We start from the raw sequence: 26,294 nt of genomic DNA on the forward strand, positions 1-26,294 counted from the left end.
ACTACATTTACTTGATACAAAGTTTTAGAGGACAAAAAAGTTTTCTTGGATCAGTCTTGTGATGAGCCACTTGCACATGTAATGTTATGCAACTTTTTATGCATGATCCTGCTGAAGTTAAGGAGTTCTGAAATTCCACTGACACGTGGTGGCTATGTGCCCTAGTTGTTTACAGTTCTCTGTTTGAATGGTTGTGTTGTTCAAGTTTATAAAGAACTGTAAGAAGGGAGAGCAGGGTTCTCGGAGCTGTGCATTGACATTCTGCACCTTGACAGCAGACCAAACAGTTGTACAGGTCATCAGCTCAGTCATCCCCAATCGGTCCTGAGAAGGACATAAAAATAATACATTTAACCAGTGCTTTTTTCTGGGGGGACGTGCAGGGGGACGCATACCCCTAAACATTTTGTGAATCTAAGTTTAGCCTCATTGAGGAGCAGTATTTCAATATGAGTAGGAAAATGAGAGTACACCTAAACATTTTTTTTTAAAGAAAAAAGCACTGCATTTAACCAAGTGCAGTTTTTCATAGGTTACCATGCATTTAAGGTGGTGCAAAATGGTTTTCCCTTTTTACATGCAAGTTCAATAAAAGGATATCGTAGTTTTCCAAATTTGTTTCATTAATTTCATTTTATTAATGCTCTCATCTTGTACATTAACAATATAAATTATGAACACAAATAAACTGGGCTGCCATCTATGGGACATATGTCTCAAGAAAGGCTCATTTTAGTGTGTGTGTATTTTTCATTTTTGCAGTCACATCAAAACTTTGTCAACTCAGATAGGGACATGGAGTGAAAATTGTTAATCAATTTTTGTATGTATGGAAGGCGAATATTTCTTCTTCCAGCACTGAAGCACCACACCAAGACTTCACCCTAAAAAGGGCTTACAACTGAGTTGTTCTCTGGATCCAGCACAACTGCAGAGGTATGTGTGTGAGAGAGAGATGCTTAAAACTGGAGGGAAATGTTGATGCCTCCAAAAGGTTAGCACTCTAAAGCATGGGTAGGCAAACTATGGCCCAGGGGCCAGATCCAGCCCAGTCACCTTCTAAATCCGGCCCGCGGACAGTCCAGGAATCAGTGTGTTTTTACATGAGTAGAATGTGTCCTTTTATTTAAAATGCATCTCTGGATTATTTGTGGGGCATAGGAATTCATCCCCCCCCCAAAAAAATAGTCCAGCCCCCCCCCCCAAGGTCTGAGGGACAGTGGACCAGCCTCCTGCTGAAAGTTTGCTGATCCCTGCTCTAAAGGCAAGCAACATTGGGTTGTTTTGCCTCTAGTGTGCAGTTTCTGAGTGTCTGTGTTGTCACCCCAAATAGTTCCTAAATTGATGCTATTCTTCAATTGAGAAGCTGCTTTTTGTTATAATTGTTCTCTTATCTTCTAAAGAACAAAACATCTTTTCCTTTCCAATGCTAATGAGCTCCTCTCTACATCAAATGCTCTTTTGTTGACATGGAAATAAGACTTATCTGATGACTGGGAAGCCAAACATACAGTGCAAACTCTACACTTGTGTGAGCCCCACGGCTTACTTGATTTCATCATATATGCAAGTAGAAAGCAGCCTGTAAGCAAACAGCAAAAGATACCCCAGGGAGGTAGTGATGTAGGTGGGTTCTTACAGAAAGTTAAGATCCCTTTTAACTAGGAACTTTTTATAATGCCAGATGAAAGATGGCTTATTAAGGCAGCGAAACAAGCTTTCAACTGCAACTGATACTCAAGGTCTCAATGAGCAGCTGTGTTTGAGCACAGTTGTAATCCTGTTGATTTATCTCCGGTGACCCCATAAACATGGCTAATTAGAATTGGTGGTAAGAGACTGTAACAGTGGCGGTTTGTTTTCTTTATTGGTCTCTTTAATATGTTGCTTGCCGAGAAATAAATTGGGGGGGATTGTAGCTGATAACCTTAAGAGGCACTGCTCTGGGAATGTTTTCACATAGGTACGCAAGCCTGTAGCCAGCTGTCTTTGGTTTGTGGGGTGGGGAGACAGATGGCAAGTCAATATGAAAAAGCTTATTATCAGGCTTCCTCAAACTCAGCCCTCCAGATGTTTTGAGACTACAATTCCCATCATTCCTGACCACTGGTCCTGCTACCTAGGGATAATGGGACTTGTAGGCCAAAAACATCTGGAGGGCCGAGTTTGAGGAAGCCTGGCTTATATTAGATGCCTACCTACCTACCTACCTACCTACCTATATATCTGTCCTGAGAAACAATGGAGGAGTGTACCTTTGTGAGGTCAAACCATTGGAAGATTACAGCGTCTTCTGTGGCTGTGGAGACCGATATGGGAGAGACATGTTTCTTTGCAACTGGGGCTGATGAAGGCATCCAGTTGTGCAGATGCAGATGCACCATGGCATTTCTTCTCTCTGCGCTCTTCCCAGTGGTCATTCCTCCTCTGGTCACCGCTGTGGATACACAACCTGACTGATCATCTTCAGGTGCTGTGGTCATCTTCAAGGGCTTCCTACATGGCAGGGTTGACGTTGCCAGCCTTCATGTCACATTTGCAGACATCTTTGTAACACAGAGTTGGTCTGACAAAGGGCCTGGTGCCTGAAACCATCTCCCTGTACAGCACATCCTTGTGGATTCGGCCATCTTCAATTCTGATACACACACACATGCATGAATTCCTCTCAAAGGGAAAAATGTCAGGGGACAGCTCAAAATAGAGCTTCGTGACAAGAAATCATTTCATTAAAACATTGCAACAATAAATGGTACTGTAAATTAGTAACTTAAAGGAGTTTTTTGGAGGATAGCCTTATCCTCCATGAAACCACCAATGGCAACTCATCATGATGGTCATGTTTTGCCTCCAAAGTTTGAGGCAGCAGTGCTTCAGAATACAGTGGTACCTCGGTTTAAGAACAGTCCGGTTTAAGAATGATTTGGTTTACAAACTCCGCAAAACCGGAAATAGTGTCCCGGTTTGAGAACTGTACCTTGGTCTAAGAACGGAATCCAAACCGTGGGAGGTCTCATTAGGGAAAATTCGCCTCGCTTTAAGAACAGTTTCGGTTTAAGAACGGACTTCCGGAAGGGATTAAGTTTGTAAACTGAGGTACCACTGTACCAGTTCTGTAGGACGAGAGAGCTCTCCTGTGCTCAAGTTTTGCTTGTGGGTTTCCCACGGGTATCCAGCTGGCCACTATGAGGACAGGATGCTGGACTAGATGGGCCATTGGCCTGATCCAGCAGGTTCTCTTTATTTTCTTGGATAAGACTTGCATACAATCCAGTGACATCCAGGAACAACAAAGATGGGTCAGGTGCACTGGGTGGACAGCAGTGGCGGGCGAACCCTTTCCGGCTCCCGGGACAGCGCAGCCTGTATGGATGCGCATGTGTGTCATCCCATATGGTCACCATGCGAGAGGCGCTCATATGGACTGTGGGCGTCCTTGGCCGCTCTACAGCTGGGGGGAGGCAGGCGCCATCTTGTCACCTCTCCCAGAGTGGCACCTGGGGCGGATTGCCCCCTCCATTCCCCCCTTCCTACGTCTCTGATGGACAGGGAGCTAAAACATGCTCTTGCTCCCCAGTATGGGCCCACACATGGGGCAAATGGGAGACATTTGTATTTAATCTGGTCCAGTCTTCGTTTCTACTCTGAACTGGTACCTTACTCTACTCTGCTGCTACCTTAGTTTTGTATCCCAGCCAGGACAGAAGCTGTGCACATGTCATTTAACTCAGATGAGCATGAATATTGGACCTCAGTTTATAGACTTCTGGATTTTGGAGAGCTTAAAATAATCTTTTCTGAAACAATGCAGAGACTGGAAAACAGAATTCCTTATCAAATTGGCTCCAGAGAAAGTAAATTGCAGCCCATTAAATTTTTTTGAACTTGGATATCAAGTTACAAGCAGAAGATCAACTTAACAGACGTATTCTAAGAAGATGCTTGTCATACAGCACAATCTGTCCTAAATGTGTTTACCGCAAAGTAAGGCCCTCAGATTTCAGTGGGATTTACTTTCATTGCCGCCTTAGACAAACAAACACATTCACAGCTGGCCCTCTTCATTTTTACTCCAGAATAGATTAATTTGAACATCCAAATGAAACTTTCACAACACAAGATGTTGTGGTGTGGCGCACTGAGTTGCCGTTGGAAGGGTGTGTTATAATACTTTTGTTACTGTTTGGCAGGATGACTGTAGTAAGCCAAGCTTCCTTTGGACAACCTATCCTTGAAGTAGCTTGATCATCTGTATCTCACTGCCAAGAGTTAAGAATGATTTTATTGCTCTTCCAAGTGCAGATATGTGATAAAATGTGTGGTAGAAAATGCAGTAAAATGATAGCCTGTGTATGCAATTAATTTCTAGTTCTTGTGGTTCTGAAGAATTAAGACCATGGGTACAGTCCACATCTCATTTGTAACTTTTGGCATAGCTCACTGTTTGTTTGAATAGAACTAATACCATCCCATGCTTTGTATAAAACCCATAGTCAACACAGTAAGTTGAAAGCAAATATAGAATTCGTTCTATATTTCTGAAGAAGTGTCCATGCACACGAAAGCTCATACCAATAACAAACTTAGTTGGTCTCTAAGGTGCTACTGGAAGGAATTTTTATTATTTTGTTTCAACTACAGCAGACCAACACGGCTATCTACCTGTAAATAGAATTCGTTATTGCATCGTTTCCAGGCCTACTTCGTGTGTTATCTCAGGAGTTTCTTATTTCGAGTTAAAAAATCCATAGAAAGGGCTTCAGTTACTTTTGTGTGTTTACAGTGGTACCCCGCAAGACGAATGCCTCGCAAGACGGAAAACCCGCAAGACGAAAGGGTTTTCTGTTTTGGAGGCACTTCGCAAGACGAATTTCCCTATGGGCTTGCATCGCAAGACGAAAGCCCATAGGGAAATGCTGGCGGTCAGGAGCAAAGACTTTTGCCCACAGCCGGCCTTCAGAAGAGGACCTCTTCTGAAGGCCGGCAGGGGGCAAAAGTCTTTGCTCCCCCCCGCCTGCCTTCCCCCCGCCTGCCCCGGGCGATCTTAAAATGCTGGCGGGCGGGAGCGAAGCGTTCGCTGCCGACCCCCAGCATTTTAAAATCTCCCCGTGTCCCGGGAAGGTTTTAAAATGCTGGGGGTCGGGAACGAAGCGCTGCCGACCCCCAGCATTTTAAAATCTCCCCGTGTCCCGTGCTTGGGGGAGATGTCAGCAAGCCTTGCGCGCAAGGCTTGGGGCGGCAGCCTGCATCCCAAAGCAGGGGGTGAGCTGCGGAGCCCGCCCCCTGCTTGGGGGAGATGTCGGCAAGCCTTGCGCGCAAGGCTTGGGGCGGCAGCCTGCATCCCGAAGCAGGGGGTGAGCTGCGGAGCCCGCCCCCTGCTTGGGGGAGATGCCGGCAAGCCTTGCACGCAAGGCTTGGGGCGGCAGCCTGCACCCCGAAGCAGGGGGTGAGCTGCGGAGCCCGCCCCCTGCTTGGGGGAGATGCCGGCAAGCCTTGCGCGCAAGGCTTGGGGCGGCAGCCTGCACCCCGAAGCAGGGGGTGAGCTGCGGAGCCCGCAAGAAGTCCTCCGCTGTCCGGGGCGATTTTAAAATGCCGCCAGCATTTTAAGATCGCCCCGGACAGCGGAGAAGTCCTCCGCTGTCCCAGGGTTTTTTAAAATGCTGGGGGTGGGAAGAAAAGCCCTTGTCCCCCCCCCCCAGCCTTCAGAAGAGGTCCGGGGACAGACTGTCCCCGGACCTGGTCTGAAGGCGGTTTCCCTAGGAACGCATTAATTGATTTTCAATGCATTCCTATGGGAAACCGTGCATCGCAAGACGAAAAAACCGCAAGACGAAGAGACTTGCGGAACGAATTAATTTCGTCTTGCGAGGCACCACTGTATTTTCAATATGTGTTGACATTTTGACAATCCAAACTGAATGTGTGCCAAAGCTGTGATTTCTATTTCACTTGGGGAAGAGCTTGATCATCAGACACATTTAAAGCTCCTCTTGGATATATTCAACTTAAATGGCCCCTTCCTCAAAGTGAGAGAGACTACTTCTGTGATGGTTTCCCTTTATTATTACAACACAGTACAGTTCTGTATTTTTCTGATGTGTGCCTTTGATAGTACAGGTTCATTTACTTGAGCAGTTTCACACCTTCTTGCATCTGGTTTTTAAAGAGATATAAATGAGAGAGATGCAGTCTTCAGTATTTTTTTTCTATTTGACCATGGCATGCTCATATAATCATCTCTTTAAAAGGTGAGCATGAATTGTAAACAATCGTATAAGGTTGTGTAAACTGGTTCTAATTCTGCCTTTGAATACGATCAGATGAACATGATCATGATGCACATAGTATGTGCATTATAACAATGGCAGATACCGTATTTTTTGCTCTATAAGACTCACTTTTTCCCTCCTAAAAAGTAAGGGGAAATGTGTGTGCGTCTTATGGAGCGAATGCAGGCTGCGCAGCTATCCCAGAAGCCAGAACAGCAAGAGGGATGGCTGCTTTCACTGCGCAGCGATCCCTCTTGCTGCTCTGGCTTTTGAGATTCAGAATATTTTTTTTCTTGTTTTCCTCCTCCAAAAACTAGGTGCGCCTTGTGGTCTGGTGCGTCTTATAGAGCGAAAAATACGGTAAATAAACAGATGCTCTACAGTTCCTAAGCTTTCAACTTGTGTGTGTAGTGTGTTGCATTATTCATGCCGCTTGATCCAAAAAGCAAATAAAATGTTGATTTTGTTCTAAATCAGACAAAACCTTTGTACTCATTGCTGTACTTCTCATTTGCAGAGATCAGAATGCTATGGACCCAGCTATGGAGTATGTAAAGGTATGAAATATTACTTAATTACTTCCAAGTCCCTGTAAAAAATAAAAATAAAAAGGCTAAAATTCATTATCTTATTAGTAAATGCCAATAATTGCAAGTGTATCTCTTCTCTGGTTCATTGTTCCACAGTATTATGGTGATTTGATTCTCAAGGAAAAAAGGGGTAGCTAATTAGAGTGCTTGTATCAAACAAGTAGAAAGTAGATAAGGTCACTTTGTGACCTTGGTAATTAATCAGCACTGTCACTAAGGGTTTTTTCATTTTCTTTTGATTATATTCCAGTATTCATGGCCTTGCATCTGCAATTTGATCCCTAGTGCCACAAACTGCAATGGCAACAGGGCACTTTGAGTAGAGTCAAATACTGACCTATGTAGGAAAAGGGAACATTTTGTTTTTATGTTTAGACTTTTTAAAAATACGTTTTGTTTATATATTTATATAAACAAGCTTTATATGCCATTTGATGGCTTTACAAAAATTTAAAATAGAACATTAAAATTATTGATAAAAACAGTTTATTTGAAAGCAGTCAAAAGATGATTAAAAACAACAGTAGCTAAAAACACACATAAGCTTCTACATGTCTGGGATGGCTTGCTTGAACAAAAAACAAAAACAAAATATTTTAAGCAGGCACCAAAAAGAATACAGGAAAGACACCTGCCTGATGTCAATAGGCAAGGGGTTCCAAAGTTGCAGATGCTGCCACACTAAAAGATTGACTTACAGGTGTGGAACAGGTGTTATGAGGCATCTGTAATAGTGCCAGTTCCACAGATAGATAGCACTGGGGATTGAATAGTTCAGAACCACACCACATAGCATTTCGACCGGGGGTCAAAAAGCACTCTCCTGTTAACGCTTTCTGGACTTGGTCCTGTAGACAGGACTGGAGCCACTGTAACACAGCTCTCTAATTCCCTTCCCGCAGAGCCAGTCCAGGAAGATACCATGGTCAATGACAGCGGTTTTCAACCAGTGAGCCGTAGCACCCTGGGGTGCCTTGAATGATGGTCAGGGGTGCCACAGGCAACACGGGCCTCTGCCCCTCTTTCCTTCTCTGATGCCCTATTGCATCTCTGCCTCCCAAAGGTGTGCACAGCTGTTCGTTGCAGCAGCCCTGGCTACAAGCTCTCCAGGCGAATGAAGCCTCTGGTGCTAGCCAGGGAGGAGGCACCTCTCTTTGGGGTGGGGGCAGCTCAGAGACTGGGTTGGTAGCCGCCTGGAGGACTCCCAAGGAGAGAGGAGAGGAGGCTAAGGGAACACTCCGCAAGGGAGGGTGTTCGAAAAGGGGTGAGGGGCTGCTGGCAAGGGCTTCTGGGGCTCAGAGCATGTTTCCCCACAGAAAGAATGTGGTTGGTCAAGGGAGCCGTGGACTCAAAAAGGTTGAAAACCTCTGGTCAATGATATTGAAAGCTGCAGAAAGATTGAGAAGCAGGAGCAAGATTGTACTCATTCCCCTTGGCCCTACTCTCTGTAAAGGTCATCCATCAGAGTGACCATGGCCAGAACTCAACCCATATCGAAATTGTTCTAAATACTGATTTAATTCTGCTGAACGTTATTAGTGTATAGTTTTGATATTTTATAGTGTTTCAAATTGCTTGTCTATGTTTTAAGCCACTGTGGGATATATTTTATTTCTATAAATAAAATTCTAGAAGGCACAATTCTAGAAGGGAGTCATTTTTCGTATGTTGTGACGCTATCATGTAAAAGGCCCTTAAAAAATGTCCTAGGCCTTACAGGCTGATAAGCTACTGCCTCATACTTGGAAGCTGCTGCAACAACAACATTAAATGTTTCTCCAATTGAAACATCTGGCATGGGGTATGTGTTTAAGCGATTGCAGATACCTGCTTTTTTCCACTCATAGCAAACATCTTCGTTATGTGCTAGTCTTCTAACTGCAGGGAGAGTTTGCATATTTTCATATAATGGAAAGTATTCAAATGTTCAACATTCCCAGTTTGGAGGCAGAGAGGGACAGTCCAGGCAGTGAAGAGTGTGTGTGTGTGTGTGTGTGTGTGTGTGTACGTGTACACACACGTACACACGTGGTGGTCATTAACAGAGTTCAGAGTTCTGAAAGCAGACAAACATTGGCTTAGGGAATATTGCTGAAACATGGGATGGAGAAAATTATTTCAGTTGGTATTTTAAATTATTCAGTTCCAGTTTTATATGTACATAGCTATCAAGCCAGAGCACACACTTCTTCAGATTTTGCAATGCAGTTTCAGTTACCCCAAAAATGTGTGTGAGAATGAATATTCTCCAGGAAAAAAGATTAAAAACCATGCATTTTAGGGGAATGTTCACCATTTACATATAAATTTCATAGTATTGTGTGTGTGTGTGTGTGTGTGTGTGTGTGTGTGTGTGTGTAAGTAATTAATTCATAGATAGATAGATAGCCCAATAATGATAAAAAGGTTCCATATGTTATTTGAACTCCCTTTCTGAATGGGATGGAATCATACCATAAGTGTTGACAGTCAAACAATAGCCTGGTCACATCCTGAGGGTGCTCAGGGTTCTTTTTTAAAGTAACTAACTTTTATTCTCCCTTCGTTTTGTGTTAAAGTTGCACAAGAAATGCAGTTGCAACTGAAGCACAAAGTCTGCTTGTTTTCCTTGAGCTCAGAGTTAAATCACATTCTGGGCTGTCTGTTGGTTATCTCACCTCTTCCTTTCCGGTAATCTTTTTATAGAAATAAGCAACATTGATAAGAAGCTAGTCATAAAAATAGGCCTTCGGCTGTAGCTCTGTGTACTTACTTGGGAGTAAGCACCACTCATTCCAAGTAATCATGAACCGATCAGACTGTTAGACAACAGTCCTGCTTGGTTGTAGAAAAGTCTCACTGCAGCAATTTGTGTCTTTTACACAGGGCAGATTACGTTCAGGGGTGTTGAAGGATGTGGTTTGGACCGATTCCAAATACATTAAGATGGGATGGGTTCCCTTCCAGCCCGCTGGTGTCCCAGAAATGTTCTGTAGAGCTTCCTGCGGCAGGAACCATAGCATGGATGAATGATGTCTTCATGACACATCAAGGGCGTGAGAGGATGTGCACGGGCTTATAGTCGCATATGTGCAATCAATGGATTTCACAGACGTCTGGGTAAATTATTCATTTGCTTAAAGCTATAGGTCAGAGGGTCTCAGACTTTGACCCACCAGGCCAAACCCAAGTTTGGAAGTTAGCTATTGAAGCCTTCTCAAGTGTAACTAATGGGATATCTATGCAATAGTTCCTCCTAGTTTGACCCACTTTGAGAATGGTTCTCTGCATGTGACAGGAAGAGTAAAAGCTCTTGCAGTGATAAACCTTGGGACAGGCACATGGCAAGCTTTGCAGCATCTGCTATGGTGTGGATCCTATAGCTGTATCATACGTGTGCAAAAATTAGAAGTAGGTACAGTGCTGTCACTTGTATCTCAACTTACTTTTTAATTAATTTTTTTAAAATTAAAAGCAAGGTTTCCCTGCTCTTAAACCTGTTCAGAAGTTTGAAGGCAATAGCTAGTGGGATGGGGAGAACTTCCCTGAATAGGATTCCTAGTGTTTGTAGGGCAGGCCTAGAAAAGTGCTTTCCCCTTTCCTATAACTAGCAGAGTGAGAATAAAGAATGCAAAGCAAAGGAATATTTGCAAATTTGTACTGCAAGTTTAAGAACCCAACTTTGTCATTTTCAATGTTTTTTACTTATAAAAATTAAACTTCTCGTCAGTTCAACTCTTGCATTGGCCAGTCTCAGTCTTCTTTATATTTCAAAACATAGGAAGATGGCCTGTAGTACAGGTTCTGTAGGTCTCAGCTCATTGCAACCCAGTCAGATGAGTGGGGTATAAACAATAACATTCTGTGTCTCAGTTTTCTCTGACTAGGGTTCCTGTTTCCATAAATGAGGGATCAGGATAAACTCAGCTGAAAGATTGCAGTGGCATGCTCAGTTGGTTATAGCAGGTGTTGACAACTCTAAGGTTGCAGATTCGATCCCCGTATGGGCAGCTGCATATTCCTGCATTTCAGGGGCTTGGACTATATGATCCTCAGCATCCCTTCCAACTCCACGGTTTTACAATTCTGTGTGGCATGGGGACATTCTGCAATTTGTTTTAAGATTGCATGGAGATTATATGCTAGTAGAAATACTTCAGTATTTTCTGTTAGTGGTAGAACAATGGCAGAAGAGTCAAAACAACTAGTACCAAGCAACTTTTTCACCACCAACCTGATATAGGATCACATAGTAGCATTCCATAGGATTAAGCCACTTTAGAAGCTAGTGTTGTCCTGCCAAATGCCTAAGAATCTTGCCACCACTACTGGCCCACTTCCAGGTTGCTTTTCAGCAGCAGAAATATGGGTAAGATTCACTTCCACATCTTGGCGGGACAATGCAATGACTTGCTGGTCCGATGTTACTACTAAGCAAATGGTCATGGCATCTGCCTTCAGTGGATAAAGTGTGATCTTGCCATACCTATTTGAGTGAAGATAAAAGTTCCTCCAGTTTTTAAGAAAATAATTACAGCCTGTATGTGTCTATGCAATAAACAGTACTGAGCTATGACGGCCATTTAAACTCTATTTATAGTCTCTATTTATAGTCTCATTTTGAACAATACCTTTCATCATCTGTGCTTTCCTCTAGTTTGACAAACGCTTCTCTGTGTCTCCGAAGCAAATTATTAGTCTTGCTTTTTGGATGTAAATTAAGAGCTCTGCCTTGGATACAGCAGTGGAGAGTGAAAGCAGAAGGAATTAATGTTGCTCAGGGACATGTGAGGAGGGATATTTTTAGCCTACTCATTTTTTCCTGTTGTTGCATAGATTCTTGGGGAGGAGGCATTCTTAATGGTTCTTTAGGTCGTGTGTGTTAGCGTTAATAGCTGAATGCAAATGAATGCATTTTATAACCTCTAAAGTATTGATGCATTAGGTCATTCTGTGGATTAAAAAAGGAGGCTGCTAATTATACAAAAACTAGTCTCGGGAACAAGCGAATGTACTGATCTGCTGGAGTCTCAGTACTGAGAAGTGGCCATATGACGAGGGCTTTCCTTTGTTCTGTGAGCTCTGATGAAACTGGTCACAGTTAAATGGCTCTTTTAGAGTTGGGCTTTTATTCCCCAAGGGAAAACAGGCCAATCTTCTTTGGGATGGCTGCTTGCAAGGAGCTGTGAAAGAAAATCTGTATTTCCTCATGAAAGAGAAATGCTTTTTAATAAGGCAGAATAATAGTCAGATGCACCTTGGAGGTTTTGTTTTTTGTTTTGTTTTTAATAATATGGAAAGACAAACTGGCTTCTAGCGGATTTCCTCACCCGTCTGCCTTTGCCTGAGACTGCACATGAGCAGCTTAAATGCCTTCTCTCTGTGGGGGAGAGCAGCTAAGACAGTGCCAGCTGTGAGTGCAGAAGAGAACAGTACTGGAGCATTTGCAATAAAATTTGTAGAAGCGCTCTGGCATGGCCTCCCTCCTCACCCACTGTCAGCACTGAAAATCTGTTTTGCATAGAAGAAGGTTTGTTTCTGCTGTGCATGGATCTGGAGAAAGGAAGGTGGAAGAATGAATCCCATCACAGCCTTAAAAGGAAATATTACTGTTGAATACTGATGTTGGGCGCAAGCTTTGAAGAATAGTTCTTTATAGATGACTTGGGGGAGGATTGTCTGGTGGGATAGAACTGCGGAATTTATTACAGTTTCCCCAGCGATTACAGTCAGAAGGCATGTTCTTAGTTTTCCCACTGGCATCGCTGAGAGCACCTGTAGGGATGTAACTCTTCGAATTGCCAGTTGTTGAGGAATCACAAGCAGGGGGAATTCTATTGCCCTTGTTTCCTGCGTGCAGGATTCCCAGAAGCACCTGGTTAACCACTCTGGGAAACAGAAGATGCTGGACTAGATAGGCCTTTGGTTTTATCTTGCATCCGCTCCCAGTAAAGTGATCAAGATATCCAAATGTCATCTCATTTACTGTATACAATTCTGAACACATATGGCAACATTTCCTGTCTGCATGAGTTGTTGTTGTTGTTGTTAGGATGTGGGGAGGGGAGCAGTGTATTAGCCTGTCGCTGTGTGGGCAGTTTCATTCAAGTGTAGTAGTAGCATATGAACATGGGTGCTAAGATAAGAAGATGCACCGAACCTCACTAGAAAGCCCGTTTCTAGTGTGAGGTGAAATCTAAAGATCTCTAGTGCACATGCAAGGAACATTTAAAAAAGTCACTCCCACAAAATATCCCCCCAACAGCAAAACAGGGACGATGATACTACCAAGGAAAGACTTAAATGAGGACTGCAAATTTACTGTCCACAGGTTGGAAAAGTTGTGTTAAGCCCTTGCAACATGATACAGTTCTGAATTCACTTTCAACTGTTTACAGAGAGGAACCAATCATGAAGTTCAAATGGTCCCTTGTGATAATACCCAAGACACCCACTGGTAGAATTCTGTATCTTGTTGAAGAAGAACCACATATTAGTCTTGCCCTCTTTCTCAGATGGAACCTTCTATTCTAAGCTTTTCTTTCACACATTGATTCTGGACAGAGAGAGCTTGGCCCCGGGGATTTTGGTATTGGTGCTCTCAAGACTGGATTATGGAGTTGCTCTGTGTGGGACTTCTCTGCAGTTTAACTCGGAAGCTGCAGCTGGTTCAGAATGCAGCAAGCTAGGTTGTGTTGACTGTGGTGCTCCATTGACACCATATTGACGCATTCCTCTGCTAAAGGAGCTGCACTGGCTGCAAACATGCTACAGGGAGCAGTTCAAGTTTCTGCTTTTAGCATTTGAAACCCTAAACAACTTGGGACCATGATATCTTGCCACCTTGCCTACTCTTGTCTCTGGCCAGCGACTGCACTCCTCATATGGGCCGCTGCTGAGAGTACCATATTCTCCATAGGTGCACTTGGCCTATACTAGAAACTGAGCTTTTAGGTTTGCAGCTCCAGCTCTCTGGAATCAGTTACCAGCTGCAATCAGACAGTGATGTTTAGGTGCCTGCTGAAGTCAAACCCATTCATTATGGAAGATCAGTTTAATATCTGATGAAATTGTTCATCAGTGGGCGGCATTCAGCTAAGGAGCCCCACCATGGAAGCTCTACAAGACCTTCTGCTTGAACAGGGGGGTTCCTTTCTCTGCCCTGTGCCCCCAACCCCAAAATGGCTTGGAGGGGGGAGTTCAGAAGAACCCCCAAAACAGCATATGTGTATGTGTGGGGATTGTTCAGTATGTCACATTCTGTTTAGCTGAAACACTCGGGTAGATGGAATAATCACAGGAGCTTGACATTGAATTCCACCCATTGGGTTTTTTGTGTGTTTGTATGGAAAGTTTTATTGTTTCGAAGTTTGCTGAACTGATTTTATTGTTCTTAGAGCTTGTGTACTCTTGTTTTTACCGTGGACATCACTTTGATGGCTTTATGCTGTGAAGCGGTCTCTAAATTTGTATAAGAATAATAAAAATAAGAATTGCCCCTGATGCCCATTGACCACCGACCCTCAGCCTCGTAACCCACCCACCCAGTTCCCGCCACTCATTGTTGGTTCTGCCCTTGCATTTCCTTTGGGAAACATTGATCCGCATGGCTTTACAGGCCAGGCTGGTGTTTTATAGAGCCGACCTCCCCTGTAGGAAACATTGGTACTCATCTAGTGACATTTATTGGGTGGTAAATCAAGAGAGAACTGAGAGCAATTGCTTTTATTACTTTTGCCAAATTAAAGCTAAGCACATTTTTGCAACCCATTGGTTCTTTGGACAATGATTGCACTCGTGACCGGTTACCAGCACTAATCTTCTTGCCATTGTGGGTCACCCACCCACATGTCAGATTAATGTTTGTGCCAAAAAAGATAAACTGAAACAGTTTCTCTGTTGGACACGGAAGGTTGGCTTTTTCTGAAGCTCGTCTCTTTGGCATTACTAGATTTTAAAAGAGGGTCATATGAAATCTATTAAGAATGGTGCTTCGTGTGAATCACAAATGGCTTTGAAAACTGAGTAGAGAACATCTTGTTTCAAATTATTTGTAGTTTATATTTTGCTCTTCTAGAGTAAGTACTCAGAGCAGTTTGGGAATTGTACCTCTGTAAAGGTTCTCACACCCTTTACAAACTTCAGTTCCCATGAATTTTTGGAGGAAGCCATGGCTGTTAAAGTGTTATAAGAGTGCTTTGAATGTGTGATATGGATGTGACCTTAGAAAATAAAGAAATAACCAATACATAAATATATGAACATGACCAAGCACTGTTTTATTTTTAAAACCAAATATAGGAACATCACATTCTTGTAATAAGGCTATCCTATCCAAATTTCATTTTATCAAGCTTTAGAGTGATGCATGCCTGTTCTGGAATCTGCACATCATCCACCGTTGCACCATTTAGATTCTCTACACATATTTAAAGTGCATGAAGGTAACCGATGATGGAAACTAGGAGGCAACAACTTTAAACAAGCATAGGTATATAAAATGAGAGTTGTCATAGTGATCCATAGTTAAAAGTAGAAGTTGACAAATGTGTCCTCTTTTTTTGGTCTTCAGAATATGGCAACCCTACTTGGCAGGCATGAGAATGCTTCTGCTACTATCTGCCCTTTCCTTGTGATGCTGGTAGCCTTAAGCACAGCTATGGTTGTCCATCCCACTTGTCCAGGGTGCAAGCCTGGACAGTGTGTATGAAGGTCCTGGGCTGCCCAGATGACAAGACCCCCTCTCTGTCTCGATGTGGTCCAAAGAAAAACAGAGCAAAATGTTTGGCACCAGCTTGGCTGCAGGAGTTGCTAGGAGGCAGCATACAAGGCACCATCCAACTGCCTTAGGGACACCACTCCAGGTTTGTGTAGGGTTTACTCCTTAGCCTTTTCTTCTCCCAAAGATGTCCCACAAGGCAGTGGGTTCAGGTTTTTCCTCGGGATTTACTCCCAAAGTCTCGCAAATAAGTATAGCTGCAAGGCAGCAGAGGTTTAGAATCAGAATTTTCCCTTCTCCTAGATGGAGCTACCTTCCCAAGTTGATGAGCCCCATCTGCCCCTCAGTCCCTTAATTTAAAAAGGGATATGTATATGCCCACAAACGTTCGTGTGTGTGTGTTTTAATTTTCAATTTAACTGCTCTGTCTTATTTAAACTTCTGAAAATGGCAGACCAAGGCAGTAATTGACAGGTGACTTATATTGAAATGGTTGAACATAAATCACTGTGGCTTAGCTGTTGCTAGATCCACTTATGCAATGTTCCTTGTGGTAATACACTGCCCTCTAGTGTGACAAGTAGAATGATGCCCCCCCCCCCCATTGATACAAAAGAGAAAACAGTTATCTGGTGTTAAAATGTTAGATACTCTGCTTAAACTTCACTTTCGACTTGGACAGATTCTCTGGAAAAGGATAATTATAAAATAACTGCTTTTACAATAATCGTTATCCAGCCCATACTGATAATACTAATACTGAAATGTTTAAATATTTATTTGTCTGTCATTGAATCTTCCTGTTTCGCTTTCTATCTTCTCCTACCACACCCTTGAGAACCGCAACTTGAGAACCTCAGTAATTGATTGCCCTGACTAGCTCACAGGGTTATTTAAACTGTACATCTGATAAGGGTTAGAACTCCAAAATTTAGTATGTGTACGGTTCGTTGGTTCAAGACTATCACATTATGTTTAGTCAGTTCTCTCTCAATACAGGTTGGTTGGTTGGTTTTTAAATAGACACAGGGTCACAGATCTGCATATCCTTCTATTAGGGCAGATGCCCAAGAAGTAGTGGATAAGAAACCTAGGAAAGGAAAAGGGATAAAAACTGCACTCCTAAGTGGCAAAGGTATTTCTAGGCAATTCTGAAAGCTGACATTTGGGGCACCCTGGTTACTAAAAAGTTCTGAAAATAGAATGGGACATTTTTGCACCTCACTCAAAGCCATTTTGCTGGAGATTCAGCCTTGGCAAGTTTCTCAGCTCCTGCTCAAAAGAAAGAAAATAAAGGAGCTGCACTGCAGTGTTTCATTTTTAAAACAAACTCTCCCAACATATTATTGTTATCCATAGGGGGGAGCCAGAGTGTAATTTCTTGCCATGTAGATACTAGATTCAGACTCTTAACACAAAAGAGGTGCATTGTGTTCCTCCATGCAGCAGCGCCATTTAGTTAGCAGTAGCATGCATAAAATAAGCTTTGTCAATACATTTTTACTTGTGTTGTCCAGATTATATGCACCCTATTTCGTAGAAGAACAATTGCTTCCTAGAGCATGGGCAACACCCATTTGTTTCTTGTCCTTTAATAGAAAACAATAGCTGTAGTTGCAGTTGCCTTCAGGGAGGACAATATTGCTTCTTGGGAATGAAGATGTCCTTTGTGACCTTATGACAAAGATATATATATAGCTTAGAATTTAGGGAGCGTGCTTATACCATTTGTTCATCTAGCCCGGTGTTGCTTATCGGAAATGGAAATGGTTCTGCAGCAGTAGTGGGGAACCTGCAGCCCATGCGCCTAACCATGCCTTCCAGGTCTCTGAATTTGATCCATATGGCCATTTGGGGCAGAGACAAACCTGTGCTGCTGCCTTTTACTCTCAGAGCAGAGCATGAAGAGGCTGATCTCCATCTTAGCAGAGATAAGGCTTTGCCTGCACCCAGGGCTTGAACTTTGACTCCGCTGGTGTCCTACAATGTCAGGTAAGCGGCCCTGCCCACCTGTCAGAATGGCCTGTGAAGGGTCAGCCAGTTCTAGATTCGGCCTCCTGGCTCTGTTTCAGAAGGTATTTCCCACCAGATCCTTTTAACTGGAGATGCCATTGATTTAATTTAGGACCTCCTGCATGCAAAGGATGTTTCTTACAGCTGAGCCGTGGTCTCTAACTAAAAATATTTTTCTGGGCTGTCACTATTTTGGAAATGGCTGAGGCTCAGAGATGAAACTCATGCTTGGCATCTTCAGGGTTCCTAGTTAAATCCTTGGCATCTCCATTTAAATGATCCAATGAACAAGGGTGGGAGATACTACTAGTCAGAGCAAACAGGATTGAGCTAGAGAAAATGATGATTTGACCCTGTGAAAGGCTGCAGATAGACATCAATTGACCAATTTGTGATGCGAGTCCTTACAAAGTCAGAGGACACTGATTGAGCTGTATGTTGCAGAGTGTATGTTGTGTTGTTCCACAAGGTGGGGAGAGTTGGGAGGGCAACCAGTGGAAACTGGCAACCCCACATGTCGCGAGCTGGAAGCGGCATCCATTTGCACCAGGAACCTTCTATTTGGTAGCAGTGGGACAAAAGAATATTCATGTACAGTGCACCATGAGCAGAAAAGCTTCTCATACCACCATTAAGTAACTTAAAAACTGCTGTCTGTGTTGAGCTTCACTGTGGAAAGCTTTGTTTTCTGCTGACCTATAAGCAGTGGCGGCAGTTTTTAAGAGGAGTGATGCAAGACTTCAGTGGTGGAGTCATATCGTTTATGTAATGTGCAGAAATGCCATGTGAATGCTACAAAAACAGGGCACTGTATGTTAGTGCATGCATACATGCATACATGTAATAGCACATTGCTGCCTTCCAACCTGCCAAGATGCAATTTAGATTTCGCTGAAGTACATCTCAGTGGAAGCATGTTTTAAAATTTGAAACCAGTGGGATTTAGAAGTCCTTTGTGTTCATCTTCTGACTTACTTTACATGCCACTCACTTGGCTTTGACTGTACAGTCATTCCTCGGGTTACAGCCGCTTCAGGTTGCCCTTTTTTTGGGTTACGGACCGCCGAAACCTGGAAGTACCGGAATGGGTTACTTCCATGTTTCGACGGTCGCGCATGCGCAGAAGGGCTTAATCGTGCTTTGTGCATGCGCAGAAGTGCTGAATTGCAACCCGCGTGTGTGCAGACACAGGTTGCGAAAGCTGTGGGTTGCGAACATGCATCCCGCGCGGATCACGTTCGCAACCCAAGCGTCCACTGTATTTAAAATAACAGTAGCTTGATTTTTAGGGACGCGGGTGGCGCTGTGGGTTAAACCACAGAGCCTAGGACTTGCCAATCAGAAGGTCGGCGGTTCGAATCCCTGCAACGGGGTGAGCTCCCGTTGCTCGGTCCCAGCTCCTGCCAACCTAGCAGTTTGAAAGCACGTCAAAAGTGCAAGTAGATAAATAGGTACCACTCCGGCGGGAAGGTAAATGGCGTTTCCTTGCACTGCTCTGGTTTGCCAGAAGTGGCTTAGTCATGCTGGCCACATGACCCGGAAGCTGTACGCCGGCTCCCTCGGCCAATAAAGCGAGATGAGCGCCACAATCCCAGAGTTGGTCACGACTGGACCTAATGGTCAGGGGTCGCTTTACCTTTAGCTTGATTTTTGCAGCTATGTAAGTGCTGTTTTAATTCTGAATGGTCACATTAATATGAGGTGTGTTGTTAGAATAGTTTCTAGTGTTCACCCACTATGAACTTGAATCTACGAACAGATGCTTTCCTCTGACTGTTACATCCGTATTCTGGCAGATTATAATTGAGTGCTGACTAGAGCTTTTCTGTTGGGTAGATCTGATGCTGTACTTTCATGCAATACACTTTCAGTTTATTTTTATGTGTAGAGACAACAAACCTCCTACACCAATTGCTTGCCAGACGAATCTCAGTAACCAGCTATATCATCACAATTAGTAGGCTTAGGGGATATATGACAACTGCTGCTTTGTTATTTTGCTCATGACCTTAAAATGGACCTTTGAACCTCTCTGGCAGTTTGTTCCCATCTGTGTATATCGTTCCCATGGGATAAAAAGCAGGAGCGCTACTTTTAAATTGAATACAAAGTGACTTCTCCTAGGTTGGTTCTACATTCACATTAAAGGGACAGGAAATGCAGAGATACACTTTCAGTGTTGTGCGCCAAATGCCCTCAGTGGATTTCGTCTGATGCAGAAGCCCAATCCATTTTGTGTGAAATTGGATCAATAAAGTAGGCACTAAGTGGAAACAGTTGAGATGTAGAATGGTCATGTGTTCAGCTTTGCAGAGGACAGTCCTATTTGAAAGGTTGTCCTGGTCCAAGTCAGTTTTAAAGATAAAAAACCATAAAAATGGGCCCGGATTTGGAGAGCAAATTGAGTAGAATAGAATTGATTGATTTTATTTGCGTTTGTCACAATGACAATTACAAAACAGAGGAATAGGACAGATACCATCACAAATTATTAGCAGATTAGGACTCCAGCTAAGAGAGACACCAGAGAAACAGGGACAGAAAATAGCACTCATAATATATGACACTAATATCAGTACAAACTGAGATTAACAAGAACATCAAGCATACTATTGTGAATGGTCCTGTTTGCTGTTCATAGCAGAAGTCTTTAGGAAATTATAGTGATTTTTTTGAGCTGCTGTTGAATAAATGGTCACCTTGTTTGTAACAGCTTTATTGTGGCCTGCCAAAAGATCACAATTGGGATGAGTGACGGTCCAATCAGCTCTTGCTCTCAAAAGGTTTCCCAAAAAACAAGCTCTGAGATCTCTATATAAGGTCATAGTCTTTTCCACAATGGTGAGATGCATTGTATTTCTGTTTAAATTAAAACAGTTATTTTTAATTTTGCATCTGTCCATATAACTTAAGAGGTGTACATTTATCCAAATCTGTGACCTCTTTCTTTCTTTCTTTTACAATGCATAAGTGACCATCCTATTGAATTATTGTCCTTTTTAGCTGTTCTTTTTGTTTTGTAAGCTATTGCAGGACTCTCTTGAGCTGAGCATTGATGGAATATGAATATACCAAAAAAAATGTGTGTTTCCTATACTTGCAAACAAATGTCCCTGCAAGCATCAGCAAAACTTTTATCACATCACCAGTAGGCCTATAATCAAAATCTGCTTTCCTGAGCATCTGTTTGCTGACACAGCAGGTTTAGGGATTATAATAAATCACTATCCAACTAGATCGTCTCAGTTTCGTTGCAGTGTTTCTTATTTTGGATTAGTTCAGGCTTCCTCAAACTCAGCCCTCCAGATGTTTTGAGACTACAGTTCCCATCATCCCTGACCACTGGTCCTGCTACCTAGGATCATGGGAGTTGTAGGCAAAAACATCTGGAGGGCTGAGTTTGAGGAAGCCTGGATTAGTTAATCTAGCATAGCTCTTCTACCCTGCCTGCACTTAGAATTTCCATCAGATGCAGTCAGAACAACAGGAAAAAAATATTCTTTACCGAAACTATAGAACAAGGCTGTTAGGAAGAGAGCTGTTCCCATAATCCAGCCCCTGTCTGGCTGCTCTGTGAACACATTATGGACAAGTTATGCATCTGTTTGGCAAGGGATTTCTGGTTCCATCTAAAATTAAACACCTAAAATTAAACATTTGGATGTTTTCAAAACTATATATGGCTGGTCATGTACTTGAAACTATTTAAATGCTTGCCTCATAATAAACATATTGTGGTGGAGAATTCCAGTAACTTTTTATAATGTCAAGTGGGAGGGGGAGATGACTTCTTTCATATTGCCTGCATTGTGGAACTTTCATGTTCAAAAAAATATTTTCTGGCCTGTACTCTGTTTCAGATGTTTGGTTAGAAATCACAAGTTGGAATGTTCCCACCACATTTAAAAACAACCCTTTCACATGTATCTAAGCACAAAAAACTGGAATTGATACAGGACGCTATGCAAGAACTCTTTTATTTACAGCATGCTAACTTTCTACAGGCAAAGGTTTTTGACATGGGAGTGTATTCAAACATGCAAATCCTTGCTCCACTCTGAAATGGTAAGAGTCCAGAAAGGACTGAACCACATGTTGTTTTTTTAATGCATAGATAGCTCCGTTACCTTTTAGGCTGCAGTCTTGTAGCCACTTAACCTGAGGGCGGGATTTGCTTCTGAATAGAAATGTATGAGGTTACGATGTTAATGTTTCTTAGTTATATTGGAGGATTCCTATCTACTACAGTGGTACCTCGGGTTAAGAACTTATGGTAATTCGTTCTGGAGGTCTGTTCTTAACCTGAAGACCACTTTAGCTAATGGGGCCTCCCGCTGCTGCTGCTGTGCTGCTGCTGCCCAATTTCTGTTCTCATCCTGAAGCAAAGTTCTTAACCCGAGGTACTATTTCTGGGTTAGCGGAGTCTGTAACCTGAAGCATCTGTAACCTGAAGCGTCTGCAACCTGAGGTACCACTGTAGTTCTATATTAACTGCCTCAGCATTCGGACAGGATTTTAGATGGTGTGAAATTGCACCAAAATGTCATTTGACATGACTTGGTAGGTGAGTTTTGCTTAGACGTCTGACCATTGTATTGCAGATTTGGAGTGGCTTTTCTTCCAGCTGAGAATCCACTGTGTGCTTGTTTTTATATGTACCGGTATGTTGTTTGTTCTTTGAAGTATATGGCTTGGATCACTAACTTGACACATTTGGGACCCTTTACTCTGCAAGTTCCTTTCTACAGGCCTTCCACTTTCTGCTCACGGCGCATTGTGGTCTGGATTCTGCAATGCAACCTATAATTAAAGGACAGCATTGAAAGGGATATGTTTTAAAAGTGCATAGTGCCTTGCATAATCCTTATTTGTGTTGAGCTTTTTATGTCCAGAACCATAGGGTATAGACTGACCTTTATTTCTGGTCTGCCAGCGACAAAGTTTGGCTTAACTTGTCTTTTCAAAGGAACTTGCCCCCACCCACCCCAGAAGCTGAAATCTCCTGTTTCAATTGAAATCAATGGCAACAATCCCATGGTTTTTCAGTTGCCTCCTACCCAAAGGCTGCCCAGAGAGCTGTAGTAAGTGCTGCTTTCCAGAAGGCTGCATAATTGTGTTCACCAGCTCTGGCAATTGACCGACTTATCTTCTAATTAAATAGAGGAAGGCTGCGTTTGCTTCTATGACGCTAGCAGCGGCTGTGATGATGCTACTGGCTGCGCTCTGTTGTTGCTGCATGACAGGTTGTCAGCAGCTTCCTATTTCAAGACAAACAGTCTCGACTTTTTCCCCTTGGTTACCTGTGCGCTAGGATGTAACAGTGTAGATGATGAGTAACAGAGACATGCAACCCCCTAGGCAACCAACTGTTCTCCCCCCACCCCCGAACTCTGTTTATCAGTCGTGTACGTAGCAATGTTACTGATGCAAGCACGGGCATTGCTTTTTGTGTGTGTGTGGCTGCAGAGGTATAACTGGACTTGGAAACCTTTCTGGGCCCAATGACTCAATATATTACGTGCTGAAGAACAAGGTGATGATTAATTTCTTGCTGGATTGGGGATTTGTGGTTTGTAATCTGGGGGATTCCCAAACAGAGATTCGCTCCCTCCTCTCCCTCTCTTTGAGGGTTAGGATTTCATTGGCAAGCTGAATGAAGTCCCATGATGATTCTGATCCATTGCTGGAAGCAAGCGGGAGATGACCTTCTTAGATGACAGGATCAGCTTTCACTGAGGAAACGGCCTGGGATTAAAATATGAGGTTGGGGAGGGCGGGGGGGGGGGGAGTGTAGAAGACCCAGCAAAGCAGGAGCTAAACTCAGTGGGAGCTCTTGGAAGTAGCTGGGAGGGACCATTCCTCTTGTGTGCCAAGGGAGGTTGTTGGTCTACGGGACAAAAGATCTGAAAATGCCGAAAGATTCCAATGTTCTTCAAACGCTCATAGCATCTCTCTGCTGTTTTTATCACCGCAAGGCCATTATTGGTGTCAAGGTAGGTGGTCTGTAATGTTAAGGAAGTGTGTGTGATTGTACTTACACGTATATTCTATCTACAGATCAAGAAAAGGTCACATTTTTATGTTGTTACACACTGTTGTCCAGGCATAGTTGTGGTGTAGTGGTTAAAGTGTTGGAGTCTGCCACAGAGACCTGTGTTCAAAATCCTGCTCAGCCGCATAGCTCGCTGACTGATCTTAGCCAAGTCTCTCCCTCCTACCTCACAAGATTTTGCGCAGATAAAATGTGGAAAATCTCCAGGTATGCCACTCTGAACTGGTTGTGGATAGAAATGGTGTAAGGACTACTAGTAGCTGAAAAGATAAATAAGAAAAATTAGCTTTATTTTCAGTCTGGTAATTTTTTGCATTCTTTTACCCACAAGTCCTTTCCATGCCATTTCCACAATTAATCTGCAATATTTGTTTTGAAATCTGTGTGAAAACTCATGAGCATAACATTTTAAATGCATCCTTTCTTTCCAGATATACTCTTTTAAACATACTTCCTTTTAAAATATGCCTTAAAAAACATATTTAGATATGTGGTCTTGATCTTTGAAACATTTGGGAAGGGTGGATAAATATTTTCTGACCCATGCTTTTTTCTTTGTGCTGCTTTTATTGTAATTATTGGTATGTTTCAACCAATTTTCTATATGTACATAGTTTTAATATTACTGAATTAATGTTTAATTGTATTTTAATGATTTTTTGGGTTTTTTATCTGTAAGCCGCCTTGAGTTCCATCAGGGAAAAAGATGAGGTATGAATAAATAAACATGTAGTATTAATAACAATAGTCTAGATTAGAAGATGCATGCAGATCAGGTCAACTTGCATTGAAATTTACTACGACTGAATTATTCAATAATCCCTGTTTTAAACTTTAGGCTGCCTGCTAACCTGAAGTTGTAAACAGACAGAAAGTTGCATCATAAAGAAAATGTGAAGTCAGTAGTTGCAAAAAGGATTTATTTACAAATTGGTTATCAGATTACATAAAGCATTCAAAACATCTCTGCTTTTCTTTACGGGAAACTGAAAGTGATATGCTGTATGACTAAAAATAATACACAGGCACTTAATATAGAAATTCATAACACAATGTACTGTCTTTTATCAGATACCTTTTACTGAGTTTTGTGAAAAGGGTCTAGCAAAATATATTTATATACATTTTTAAAAAAGCGCTGTATTACCAAAATATCAGATCCTGTTAAGTATGCAATTCTAAGGATAATTTTATTATTAATAATAATCACTGTCAAAAGATGATGCTCATAAACGACAGTGACTCCATCCCTCAGTTAGGAGGCCAGAAACATGCCATAGACTCATATATTCCCTTTGTGAATTTTGCCCTCCTATTGTGGTTTTAATTGTTTGTGATCTATTCATTATGTGATCAATTCATTATGACCAGGGTTTACATAACTATCTTCAAATCCTGGTTTCAAACTCTGGTTATGAGGGAAATCCTGGCTATGATTCAGCGTCGTTTAGTCTGGGTACAGACTTGCATTGGGGGATATAGGAACCAACCTCTAGGGAATCAAAGGCCCTTTGCCCGTGCCCCATAAAATATTTTGAGGGGGCCAGGCCTCAACAAAGTTGATGGGCATTGCCATTCACATGGTGTGTGTACGCTGCATTTTGTGATGTGGAGTGGGGCTTACCTGGGCCCCTGACAGGGGAATGGTGATAGGGCAAGCAGGGTGGCAGGGAGTATTTCATGACCCAATACATTTTGCTGCCTGAGGCAAATGGCAAGATAGTGTCCCTCTTCTGTTCCAATGTACAGAAGGTGACCAGACTGGAAACAGAATTTTACTTCAACACTGGTAGTGGGGCAGAATCTTAGACCACCTCAGTGCAGCTGGCTAGTTTAGGGGGTGCAGGGCAAACCACCCAGCACATTATTACCTCACCACTGTTTGCTGCCCCTGCTATCAGCTGCCCCCCCTAAATCAATCAAAATCAATCCAAATACATAGCTAACTGAGGTTCTGCCCCCTCAAAGGCCTGCCCTTCCCAGGGCAAGCTACTATATTTTGATGTTGAGGAAAACATGTTGAGTTTTTGCTGTGCATGCAGCTGTTAAAGCCAGCATGTCAACTTGTCTTGGAAAGCATTTACTCACAAGGAGTCCCCTATGCTTCTCTTTGTTTAGTAGACTGCAATTCGCAGAAGAGCAACTTAGGAATTTACTGCGGGGTGACGTAAGAACAAATGGAAAGAAAGCTGCTGGTTCAAACACGCCGCTTAAGAAGGGGTTTTAAGGTCATGATTAAGGTTGTAAAAGCCATTATTTTAGTCTGGCTGGTATAAAAACTTCCATGTGAATTTTGAGGCTTAGTGTTCATTATCAAAGTAGAATTAGAGCTACAGTTCTTGACTACGTTGTTTATCTTGGCACAATGGCCTAATACCTAAAATCATGCAGCATGTTGTCATGGTAACATTCCATTGACCCAATCCACATGTCCTCTGGGGAAACAGGATGGGGGGGACGGACATTATTTTTATATAGAAATCCATCTGGCCCTGTTCAGAAATAAGATTCTATTTGAGAGGCTCCCAGCTCTTCAAAATAGGCTGGTTATGCACTGCAGAACTCTTGAGATCTCTGCTGCTTCATGTTCAATAAAGTTCTATTTTAAAGCATTTGTAAGCATAGAAAAAGAGGACCAGAGATGGCAACTCAACTTTTGCTCTCTGAGGATA

The 26,294-nt window shown here is 42.6% G+C and overlaps 2 protein-coding genes across 5 annotated transcripts in view; both read left to right on the forward strand.

The window, feature by feature from the left end:
* Positions 1–26,294, forward strand: part of LOC310710274 (uncharacterized protein) — a 982,430-nt gene that overhangs the window by 470,168 nt on the left and 485,968 nt on the right. The window lies entirely within an intron of this gene.
* The window catches only part of BCAR3 (BCAR3 adaptor protein, NSP family member), an 85,093-nt gene that overhangs the window by 28,827 nt on the left and 29,972 nt on the right, over positions 1–26,294 (forward strand). For 2 of the 4 annotated variants that reach the window (XM_083511049.1, XM_083511050.1), the window contains exon 3: positions 6,787–6,826. In XM_083511049.1, coding sequence (XP_083367175.1) covers positions 6,787–6,826 — 40 coding nt within the window. Of the gene's footprint in view, positions 1–6,786; positions 6,827–21,499; positions 21,636–23,299; positions 23,564–26,294 lie in introns of those variants that run through there. The other 2 variants (XM_083511052.1, XM_083511051.1) reach the window with 2 other exon arrangements.

This window comes from Podarcis liolepis, assembly GCF_965112155.1.
Source record: "Podarcis liolepis genome assembly, chromosome: 6".
NCBI lineage: Eukaryota > Metazoa > Chordata > Lepidosauria > Squamata > Lacertidae > Podarcis > Podarcis liolepis.